This window comes from Tenebrio molitor, chromosome 8 (assembly GCF_963966145.1).
Source record: "Tenebrio molitor chromosome 8, icTenMoli1.1, whole genome shotgun sequence".
NCBI lineage: Eukaryota > Metazoa > Arthropoda > Insecta > Coleoptera > Tenebrionidae > Tenebrio > Tenebrio molitor.
In genome coordinates, this window is record NC_091053.1 from 16,999,292 (window position 1) to 17,012,025 (window position 12,734).

At 33.3% G+C, this 12,734-nt stretch overlaps 2 protein-coding genes across 2 annotated transcripts; both read right to left on the reverse strand.

The window, feature by feature from the left end:
- Nucleotides 1-1,321: 1,321 nt before the first annotated feature.
- LOC138136561 (uncharacterized) lies at nucleotides 1,322-11,025 on the reverse strand. The gene is made up of 3 exons (XM_069055782.1): nucleotides 10,761-11,025; nucleotides 3,350-7,985; nucleotides 1,322-1,511 (listed from the first exon to the last, which is right to left on the reverse strand). Exons 1-2 carry the CDS (start codon nucleotides 10,989-10,991, stop codon nucleotides 4,905-4,907), a joined length of 3,312 nt encoding a protein of 1,103 aa, XP_068911883.1. The 5' UTR covers nucleotides 10,992-11,025; the 3' UTR covers nucleotides 1,322-1,511; nucleotides 3,350-4,904.
- On the reverse strand, nucleotides 3,290-4,735 carry LOC138137080 (putative ankyrin repeat protein RF_0381). The gene has a single exon (XM_069056368.1). It carries the CDS (start codon nucleotides 4,733-4,735, stop codon nucleotides 3,290-3,292), a length of 1,446 nt encoding a protein of 481 aa, XP_068912469.1.
- Nucleotides 11,026-12,734: the final 1,709 nt, after the last annotated feature.

Here is a 12,734-nt window from a genome sequence, read left to right on the forward strand (position 1 = left end):
TGGGAGGGTATTTTCTTGTCACACTGTTAACATTAAAACTAAGAAGTCTTAGTGTGAACAATCAATGCAAAAAAACAAAAAAATTATGGGAGCAAATTTACAAAAGGGGGTAGTTTTTCAAAGGTTTGAGCGTAAAAGAACAAAAAAATATCATTGCTCTTGATAATAGAGTTTATGTATCTAATGATACTTTCAAGGAGTTACGGTTTCTCAAAAGTACCAATTCGTGTGTAGGGGGTTGCGGCGCAGATTTGTAAATAAGCCAGTTACGAGCAAAACAAAATTTTTGATTAGCCATTAGTGTTGTGACAGTTATTAAGATGATCACAACACTTTAAAAAACTTTTACGACATTTAGAATTGTAAAAGTAAACGCAGGGGGTGAAAGTTAAAAAAAATACCGTTGATCATTATCCGAAATTAGACAGTTAACATTTGTGGTGTTTTGCTTTCACAAACATAAAAAAAGGTTGGAGGGTAACTTCTTATCAAAATTGTTAACATTAGAACTAAAAATTCTTGGGGTGAACGATAAATATTGCTAAAAAATATTCATTATTCATTGGATTTACAAATTGTTGATTAAAACGGGATGAAGGATATGATTGATCATGTGGAACTTATTTAAAGGCAGATTTTTATTATGCCAAAATAAGGATTGAAAAGCTAATTTAGAGTAATAATAATAATAATTTATAAACATTTTGTCAATTAAAATAAGGGTTGAAAACCAGTTTTAAGGCAATGAAACTGCTGTCCATATTTGAAAATAATTTCGTAATGTATTTCTCCACCTGGGGGACAATAGCCTAGTTAAACTCATTACAGTGTCGATACAGTGTTAGTTCATGTAGTGGGCAGCACATCCCAATCAGATCTTGATACCTCTAAAGTACCTTTCCGTTGCATGGAATTTCGAGGAGCTCCTCGAAATTCCCAAATTCTCCTCGAAAGTACCATTCCGTGCTAGAAATCTCCTCAAAAGTATCTTTCCCCATACATATTTGAATTAGTGCCATGTCCAGTCTTTTCTCCCTCCACGGTTTTAATAGTGTTTGTACTGTTTGTTGAAAAAATAATGTATGATATTCGTGTTAAAAGTGATTTTATTTTGTTTTATTCTGGACTTTTTTTATCACAAATTTCTCATATCAACTTAAATATACCTAAATTTTGAACGACTTTCAAGAAAAAAAAACTAGCCAAATTTTCTAATAAAAATGTTCGGTCAATTCTAAACTGTCTGATTTACAGATTAAAAATAAACTGAAAATTTTTATAATGACCTTTTTTTATTTGTTTTTGTAAATGATGTCAGACGTATTTTCGAAACTTTATTAACAATTCATACAACCATAGTTTAGATTATCTTCTGGTGATTATTCCCAGTCGCTCTCTGAGTCATCAGATGAACAGCAAAAAAAAATGGCAGTATCTAAACTCCGTAGCCTACTCGAGAGTTGTATCTGTTTCCAGTATGAATCGAAATACCCATCGACAGAAAACGATACCTAGAAAATGGACACTTTTTAACAGATAGAAAATAAACAGTAGATCTCATGTTCAAAATTTAAATGTTTCAAGAGTCCATGTAGAAACACAAGACATTTTGAAAGTTACAATATTCTTGACATAAATATCTCATCAAGATATCGCTATAATCTTAAGGAAAAAAAATAAAAAATACCTAACGGTACTATCAATGAAATTTTAATTAAATCAGTCTGCAACTTTTGCTCAAAAAATTTATGTAGACTCCGTCCACTGATAGATTGCACTTTTTTAAATATCCTTAGATAACAAAATCCCCAAACCATAACATTAAAATATTATCAAAGTATCGTAGATTATGTTGGTAATACCTAGAAACATTCGCGCCACTGATTCTCATTGGTTCTTATAAAACCCACGCGAAATAGTATATTATGTTATGAGGAGCAAAAATGAAGTTTTATGTGCTGCGGCTGGTAGATTGGCTGCCGAACGCAGTGAGGCAGACAAACCAGCCAAAGCACATAAAACCAATTTTGCTCCGAATAACATATACTATTTTTTCTTCAAACCTTCATAACAAATTATTTAGGACATGTTAAGAAACCAGGTAGGAATTTCAAATGATGTAGCTAGTTTACTTTACTGCCGCTCATCAGCGGAGATAATAACTTCACGGACGCCCTCAGCGGAGATAATAACTTTATCTGCCGCTCGTCAGCTCGTTAGATGCCATGACAATGAAGTGACACTTTAGCATTATCAATGCAGCAGGATAATGTCATAATTTACGGACGTTTGAAGAAAAAATAAATTATATGACATTAACTGTCAGTGCTGTCAAGTGGTTTAACCATTTAGATTTGCGATTTTTCATCTTTAGAGCTATGTTTTGCGTTCCTCTGGTTTTAAAAGTTATTAGTTTTGATCGTGCTGCTGTTTTGATCTGTTCCGTTGCGATTTTTGTTGATTTTTTTGAATTTGTAAAGTGAGTGCGTGCCTCAAGAATCTAACATAATGAACACTTTAAGTGACATTACAAACATCGAAAATGAATCAGAGGTAATTTTTGTTCATGCATTAAATAAATCTTTTGTTTGTGTTTAGCCATTTCGGAAAAAAGCTGGATATTTTAGTTTCATTAGCCAGCTTTTTTCGGAAATTAGAAAATGAATTGTGCCTTACATTTTTAATTCAGTCGGGCACATTATCACTCGTGAAATACCCTGTATTAATAAAACCCAATATATTACTCCTACTATACTGAAGTTTTCTTTCGTCTTTCCTAAATGTAAACATGCAGAATAATAATAAAACATCACGTGTAAACCTGCTCTTTCCATTTTTTAAATTTCGCGCCGAATCTATTTGTCGTAGCGTAGAGTGAACACTTTTAGTAACATTTATGTCAAGCAATCTATGAGTGGACAGAGTTTACCTAAATATAGAAATAATGTAAATTTGTTAAAAATGTTATTTCAAAGAGAAAATTAACGGTTTGACTTATTTTCAACAATTGAAAATTTTTTGTACTGATTTGATCGATTTCATGATTAACCAACTGGATGTGGTACTTTCCAATTATGTGTATAGTCCTTCAAGAATCCTAACGTTATATTATTTGACATCTTTTAGTTAGAAAGCCACAATTCGGCCCAACGGAGTACCTGCGACCTCCAGTCTGTTAATAAATGCAGATCCGATTTATAAAATTTTTATTCATCGGTCCAAATTGTGCAACTATTTATTTAACATAACTTGGGATTCTTGAACGACTATAAATCACAGACATCGCTTTCTATTCAGCAAGTACTGTGACTATTTGAAAAATAAACAAATTGATGTTAAACAAACTTACTGAAGGGAACCTGATGCCTTTTGAGAAATATTCCTCCAAGAATTCAATAATATGCTTTTGTCCGGAATCTGATATTTTACAAAGTCGTATAAACTCGGTCATTTGCAATAATAGATCGCGCCGAAGGTGTTCACTTTTGACTGCAAAGTACAAAGGGTATTTGTCGTTGTTGACATCGATCTTATCCAGATCTAATCCACTTTCTAGGAATAATTCTACAGCAAAACAATTGCCTTCGTAAACAGCGTAGTGAAGAAACGTTACGTAGTCAGTAGACATCAATTGATCGTGTGCTGTAGCATCGAACAGTATCTTCACCAAGTCATATGATCCAGGACGTGTTACAGCATGGTCTAGAGCAGTTGTTTGGTTACTATCTCGCTTGTTGGCGTCAACACCTTTACTTAGTAACAACTGAATCACCTCAACATCTGGGACGTGTCCTTCTTCGAAAGCTGCATGTAACAAAGTTTTCCCGGAATCACAAACAGTATTAACGTCAGCACCGTGATCAATTAGCACCTTTATACAATTGTAATTTTTTCTGTAAACGGCATAGTAAAGTGCACTTCGGTTTTTGTCATCTTTAGCGTTTACGTTGGCACCATTTTCTAGTAAAAAAGATATTATTTCTGCAGAAAGAATCATGTGGTGCAAAATACTTTTTTCATAAATGTCTATTGCATTAACGTCTTCCACAGACTGAACGGGTGCTTCTAATATATCAGAATCATGGTAGCAGGCAAAATGTAAGGCAGTCCGTCCACGAGAGTCTTCACCATTTACGTCTGCGCCTTTACTGACCAGCAACTTGATCATTTCTCGATTTGGTTTGTTTTGTCTGAATATTGTATGTAATAAGTTTATTTTCTCAGCAGTGACAACTTTTACGTCAAGACCAAGATTAAGCAACATGACCAAAGCGTCATGGTGTCCTTCTCTGCAACAAAAATGTAACGCACTTCTTTCATTGTCATCTCTGGCTTTCACATCTATCCCTTTATCTATTAAATGTTTTACTATCCCCATATTTACTTTAGGATTTCTGAGAGCGAAATGTAGTGCGTTTCGTCCAAACTTATCAGTCACATTGATATTTGCTCCTCGTTCCACTAAAAGTTTAACGATCGCATCGTCATCAAGTTCAGAAGCCAAATGCAAAGCGGTTCTCTTCCAGCCACATTGTGCATCTACATCTAAGCCGCATCCTATTAAGGTCATCACCACATCTTGGCTTTCCTCTACTAAAATCGGTTCAAATTTGTAATTCTTTTTAATTCCAATTATGGCCACGTGCAACAATGTGAAATTGCGTTTTCCAATTTTCACGGAAAGAACCCTTGAGTCTGTTTTAATGACAACACGTAATAAATTTGGATAACCCATCTGTGAAGAATAATATGCAAGTGTGTCAATATCATAGCGTCTGAATACATTTTCAAGAATTGTCGAGTCAGTAAATCTTTCTAAAAAAATTTCTACTGCGAACAAGTTTTGGAATCGAAGGGCGTAGTCAAGACAATTCCATCCAAAAACGGCGTCCTTTTGAAATACATCACAATGCAACAACATTTTGAATACTTCTTTGTACTGTGTAGATATTTTCAGCATATTTCCTTTCGAAAGGCGATGACGATGAGTCTACTTCTTTTCGCAAAAGAGGATGTTCGACGCCATAAGTGCAGAATAAATGAAGTGGACTTCGATCACCTTCATCTTTCACCTTCTTCTTGTCCAAATACTTTATAACTAGATCCGTTTGTCTATAGATTACAGTCAAGTGAAGTGCACTATTTTCCGCCAACATAATATCGAATATGAGCTTCAGATTGTGATATTTTTTTGCAAATAAGTCATCTTGCAGCAACGAAACCTTATCCAGATTATTCTTCAGCCACGCACACGCAAAATATTCTGCGTAAGTTTGGTGGTTGAAAACGACTTGATTATCGTCGGTCACTCCACTGACTATTCCGAATGGATCTCCAGTTCTTAATTTTTCCAAGAACTTTTGGCTCTTTCGCAAATTTATCTTTAACTTGTCGAAAGTCGTGGTATCAAGACAAGACACCAGTGCTGGCAATTCGTATTGTTCCAGATACAGATCAAAGTCAAACCCGAGTTGGTTCTCGTATTCGTGCACTCCCAATTTTCGATGTTGATGTTTCTTCTTTCCTTGGAAAAATATTTTATACATTTTGGTCAACACAAAAATTTCTTGGTCGGGTTCTTTCCACAAATTTTTATTGTCGCAAAAATTTTCCATAACCATGAACAACTGTAATGGGACTTCTAACAAGCGTCGACTGTTAACGAGATCCACGCTTGCGTACATTTTATTGGTAATTTGTTCAACTTCATCTTCTTGGTAGATATTCTGTAGACGCTTTTGGATGTATGTCTTCTGCTCCTCTTCTGTCAACTCTTCAATTTTTAGGGGAAATATGTCCAGGCTTCGCGACAGTGTTTGCTCCAAATTTTCACGTGAAGTAATCCAAACGCGATGACCCAACGAAGAGATGTGCTTAATAAAATCCAAAGCGATCTGAATACAGTCACTATCTAGTTCATCCAATCCATCGAGAAAAAAATACATTCTTTTATTTTGTAAAAGCATCGAACGAATCTTAACCACTAATGGATCCTCCTCTTCTTCAACAAAATGGTGCAATATTTCATTGTGCGAACATTCATTCTTAAAAACTCTTTTGTAATTGATTAAATTTACGCGGACACTCCAGTAACTGGAGGGACAGATGCTGCTCAAGCGAGTCACCAGCGTGCTCTTACCCATTCCGGGTGGGGAGCAAATGACATTCAGAGGATGGTCGAGATATGTGAAAATTTCCAATTCATGGACACGTGCTTCTTTTGATTTCATTGTTTCCAACGATAATCTGTTTTGTTTACTTAGAACTGATGTAAAACTTATGTTGTCGAAATCTTGTAGTAAATGCACGTTTCTTTCGGTCTCTTTACAAATGTCATTGAATTGAACCTGCTGCCATTTATTACTTGTCAGCAAAACATTAACTTTGCTTAATTGCTTCCTGTCTTCCAGTTTCAAGTACTGGTCAAGCTCCATCACGTGTAAATCGAACAATCGCATAATTCTATTCCAAAATTGAGGAAAGTTACAAATAATTACGAGAGAACCTGTTATATTACAAAACTCTGACAATTTGTTTATGTCTAAGCAAATCGTAGAAACACTTCTGGGAATGTAAGCTTCAAACGCATTCTCCTGCCTTCTACCGATTTCAACAATTTCTTGTGTCATTTTAGTAAGGTCTGCAGTTTCAATATTTCTCCCATTTCTTTGATCAAAATTGAGTAAGTGGTCCAAAAAAATTGATTGTCGACCTTGAAGAGACACCACAAAATGTTGAACAATATCTTTGTAGACATCTTCATTTGGTAAATCGGAAAGATCTTGGAAAACATTCCATCTCGGAAAGTCTTCTTTTGTTGCGTTCGCCAATAATACCACTTTTTTCTTTTCAAGTTTCTCGAGCAGTCTGATAGCGTGTTTAACTTGTGCTTCATGACATTCTTCTGCTTTCACAATCAAGGGAACTTTGTTTAGATGCCACAAGACTTTACTTCTTTCCTTTGGAGATAAATCCTTATCCCCTTTTGGACGCAATCCATATTTGAGCGATGTCAAACTAATTTCATCATCACTTGCTGTCTCGTCCCAGATGTTCGCGATAACCTCTTCATTCGTATCTCTAACAATCGTCATGTCAAATTTCATAATTGCTACTCGAAGAAGTTTTGATTTTTCGTTGCACTTTCTGTCCGATATCGTTTTTATAAAAGGCGTAAGTGTTAACTCAGCCAATTTGGCTACCATATCATATTTACACAGAATAAAGTTACCAGACCACCACGTTTCCATGAACTGGATAAAACTTGAAGAGTAAGTAGCATCGTTAATTCCACACTCTTCATTCAACATTGCGTTGATTAACGACTGTGCTCCTGTAGTGTTAGTCTGATGGGCAAAGAAATAAAAATGTTTCAAACGATCATCAAGACCTTCAACTGATCCACTACTCTGATTTAATTCAAACTGAAAAACTTTTGTTCCCTCTTTCTCATCGCTGATTTCTTTTCTGTTCATTAGCAGAAGTTTCTTAGGATCCAAGTCTTGCAATTCCCTCACAACAACCTCTTCGATTGTATTGGCCTTATTTTGAAAACAAATTTTTGAATTACACTTGATACTTGCCGAGTTATTCGTGTATAAAATAAAACTGACATTCTCAATGTTTTCAAATTTTCGTATAGATTTTATATACTTCAGTAGGCTGAAGTCGCCAGTTTCCGCCGCAAGCTTATTGTCGGTAACATTTTTCGTATTCACAGAATGTTTCAGTTGCAAGAGAAATATTTCCGATTGTCCATCCACAAAAGTCACTTTTAGCGCCACGTCGTCGAAGTCTCCGCAATCGTCACCGTTGGTTTTCATCTCAAAATCTGCCACAATATCACTTGTGCCGAATTTGAGAGCTAATAGAGCGCACATTAGTTTTTCATATTCTTTGCCGAGATCCGTGGTTCCAGCTCTTTTCTTGTAAGTATCAAATTGAAGGTGACTTGAGGAACCAAAGCACTTCTTCGTAGTTGCAAACTGAAGATTAAAGGAAAGTGAGTCAATTTTGAAATAAATTACATTAGAAAATTTAATTGAACTGAATTCCATGTTGTAGTCAATTTTTTTATTGTACAGTGGCATAACTTTATAATTTTCGAAATTGCCTGTTGTTAAAACTGAGGTAGAGCACTTAAGACTCCTTGTTATCACTTCTCAGCTATACACGGTGAAATTGAAATATGTAAATCATACTATGTAAACCTTCAATAAGTGAATAAATCGAAAATGTACCTAAATTAAATTTATCTGATTAATTCCCATACAGAAACGTGCGTGTTCAGCCAATCAGAGCGCTTGCTTTCATCCAATCAAAAATGTTTATCTCGATAAAAACGTCCTCCTACTCTGTCATCTGTCACAAGTGATTAAAATTGCATGCTACTCCTGTCAGATTCTCAAATTGTTTTTAATAAGTGTCAATATTTTTTTTTATGGAAACATATTTTCGAGCATATTTTTTATTTTTTATTTTGGCTAAAGATTTTTTTTCTGATTTCAATGATGTTTAACACGTTGACTTTTGTGCAATAAAAATTCAAGAAAAAAAAATTTATTACGTTACCATGTTTTATAAATGAATTTTGAAAAAAAAATCAAGCGCGCCGTGGAAAACAATGACAATGTCAAAGGGATAAATGTCATTTCGTCATTCTTCGAACGAAGAATAAACATTTGTTATTGTTTTCCACGGCGCCCTTGATTTTTTTCAAATTCATTATTAAAAAATCGTAATGTAATAAAACTTTTTTTTTAAATTTCATTAAAAAAAGTTTTTTTAATTTTATAAAAAAAAGTTAACTATTTTTCATTGATTTTAGTGTTAGAAGTGTCACTTTTTTTCACTTAGTGATGATGTCATCAACTTTTTTTAACTGCTTGGTTTTAATCCGTAAATGAACGATATACGTATTCCACAAAGAAGTGATTTTTCAAAATGAAAATTGAAATAACCCACGTTTCTTTAGTCCACAAGTAATTTCAGGATCTTCATCTGAATGACTTATTTTCACTTTTATTGAGACTGACATACAAATGACAAATAATTTCAATAAAGATAATTATAACGTTTCCTTAGTTACCACAACCGGTCACCACACTTGACCAAAATGGAAGCACAAAATTACAGTTAAAATAGGTTTTGATTTATGAAAGTAAAAAAAAAAATAACTCGTGTTAGCGTGCTTTTTTTTCATGCGTGTGGATTATTCAACTCGCCAAGGGCTCGTTTAATAAACTTCCACACTTATGAAAAAAGTTGCACTTCTAACACTCGTTGTTTAAATAACTATTTTTCGTATCCCACCTCCACCCGGCGGCACGGCAATTTTGCCGGAGTACTTACACTATTACGGATATTACTATCAAGTAATAGTGCTGTGCTTATCAACATAATTACCGGCGTCTCGCCTCCCGATTTTGACTTTGTTGTGTTTTATTATGTTCTGTGTCAATGTTAAGGAACTTCCTCACGATGTGACATGAGTATAATAATATACCTTTTTGAATTTCAACTAACAATGTGTTATCTAAATCCAGAATTTTTAAATTTTTAAAAAGAGATTGCGGTACTATTCCCGTTGCTGAAATTACAAGTGGTAAAATCGAAATTTTTTCTAAACACCAAAGATTTCTCATAGCAACGGAGAGCTCTAAATATTTATTAATTTTTGTGTTATATTATGTGAATTTGGAACAGCTATATCTAAAAGATATTCTTGCTTTTGTTGTTTATTTAAAATTATAATGTCTGGTCTGTTATGCTTAATATGAATGTCAGTTAAAATGGTTCTATCAAAATATAACTTGTAACTGTCATTTTCCAAACAACTTTCTGGTGTATAACTATAATGTGGTTGTGTATTCTTTAATAAATTGAATGTAACAGCTAAACTCAAGTGTATAATTTTATTTTCTTAAATATTTATTCCACAAAAGTCAACGTTTTAGACATAATTCAAATCAAACAAAAAATTCTCTACCAGAATAAAAATAAAAAAATATATGTTTCCATTTAAAAAAAGAAAGTTGACACTTATTTGACGTAACAATTAATGTTGAAAAAATAAAAAATATGTCCATTTTGTAGTGTTTTTTTTTAACCATTTTATTGCTTTTTTTGTTTATTAAAATCGGACAATAAATAACGGAGTTACGGTTTGCGGCGTTTTTAAGGAAACATCCTGTATATGGAATCGAAAAAATATGTTGCTACCAAGGAGCCTTAAGAATCACTTCAGAAATAATAATCGTATTCTTTTTTACGTTTCAGCGAAATTCCGAATTTTTTCGGAAATTTTTATTAAGTAGGCAGTAAGAACGTTAAAAAAAAACTCTTGGTCAAGTGGCCTGATGCTCGATTTTGTTTCTGTTAAAATATTTCAAAGAGGTCGTCGTGTAAACTATTTCTTTTGCCTAAAAATGTTTTTTCTTTCGGACTAACCAATAAAAATTTTTCTTTTTTTTTAAGCAACAAGATGGTATTTGACTTTAAATTGACGATTTAATTTATATTAAAATGATAATCAAATTAAGATTATGTATCTGAAGAAAATGTTAAAGCACACCAAATAAAACGACAGAACATGTTTGGCCACAATTTTTTGAATACTTGTTATGAACAAAATTATTTTTTATTTCATTTATCACTCCTTCCATGTCTTTAAAAGATCTAGTAATCAACTTGTACAAACATTACATTGTTTCACAATATTCACCCAATTTTAAGATAACATAAATTTAAATACATTTTACCATAGGAACTCCTTTCTGCTTTTCATGAGTAGCACTCTCGCTCCGTAAGTTTCGAGCTTCCTCATTATGCTCATAATTTATTTTATTGGCGCAGCGAGAGTCTTGTGGCTTCACTTGTTTAGTACATTTTTTCTGCAACTTAATTTGTTCCTTCACTTTCAAATTCTCCTTGTTTTCACAGTGTTCCTCCAGTTCATTAGAAATTTCATTACGGTCATCCTTATTTTCCATGTTTGCGGCGCGTTTTTTTAATAAACTTTCTTCAAATGCTCGTTTCATGTGTTTTATCTGCAATTCCAATAAAAAACTGACAAAAAAAAATCCATTCAAAATACAAATAATTCATTAAATAGGTAATCAATTAATGAATGACAGTTTTGTTAATTATTACCAGTTGATTTCTCTTTTCTGTTTAAACCAAAAAAAAAAAATGAGAACTAGATAATTCTCCGCAGTTTGGCAATTCTTATATAATAAAATTATTAAACGGTAATATGGTTTGTCCAGTGAGAGATTGGTTGACATAGAAGTCACTAAATTCCACGTGGAGAAAGGAGTAGATAGCGCACGTAAAATTTGAAATAATATACCCTTCAAGCAGTAACATTTTTGCCCTGTCATTATGCTCTAATTAATTAATTCTAGTGCATTTTGTAATGTTGAATTTATTTAATACAATTTAAAATCTATCGCTGGACGAAGTTTAGTTATTTCATTATTTACCTATCAAGAGAGTAAAGTAGGTATGTAATTGTAATGCAGGCGTAGATATTGATAACTACATGGAGACTATTTGACGTAATTTCTTCCTAGTATAGTACTGCCAGAACTCTAACGTTTTATGATACGCAATACTACTCCTAATAACGAGGGGATTAGTATTTGGCACGTCCTAGTGAGAAGAAGAGTAGTTCGTCCAAGAGAGACTACCTGGTAGTGGCGCAAACGAGTTCCTCCAAATGCAGGTACCAGGTCAGGTAGCAAAATGTAGAGGATTATCAGGGACGGGTTAATTACACAAAAATGATACGGCAAAGCAGGTGCTCTTTAAAGTATTTATTCTTTCTCAAAATTAAACACTTAGTCCAAAATGTTCAAACATGTTTATTAAAATATACAAATTAAATTTTATTATAATACGAAACTGCTTTCACATAACTAAAAATGTCAACAACATTATTGTTGTATTTACTAATCAAATTTTCTAAACGTTCTTTCCGTTAAATTACGTCTTTTCTTAATTTTTTACTAAAAGTGGTTGAGCTTTTTATTTTGCTATAAATGAATGTTTGAAGCCTCAAGCGAACATCAATAAATATAAATTTGGAGGGATGGCTACTGTACTCGTAAAATGAGAATGAAAGGTTCACAGGCATTTGTTGTATATACCGGGTGTCCCATCACTTGTGTCCCGTAGGAAAATGACTTTAAAACTAAATTATATTTATATGAAGGTATTATAGATGCATAAATACTGTTCACCGCCACAAATATTAGGTATTACTTTTTTGTTAAAATTAATTACCTAGGTGCAGCAGGCAAAAAACTATCACTTTAAAAATTAAATTTTGTTCGTTGCAGTTCAAATTTAGTATACTTTATGAAAAAATGATAGAGAAATAAAATCCGTGATTAGAATTTAATTAAAATGTTTTGATGTAAAGATATTTGGTTTATTTAATTTGGAGTGTTTTACTTTATGAAAATTTATGGCAGACAAAGTTAAGTTTGTGGTTGTCTTGTCCCCAATTTATAGTACCAATATTTTTGAGGGCGGCTTAAGCCGAAGTGCAGGTACCTAGGGCCCCAGTCTGGCCAGATGGTGTCCAGAATTTGCTTAGGGTATTTTCAACCTTATTGCTACATGACATAAGGGTTAGTAAACAACTAGAGGTAATCAGCTTGTCATTACTCATTAGTCATTACCTGCAAGTTTTCCTGTAATTATTTTTTCACTTCAAATGCACAATATTT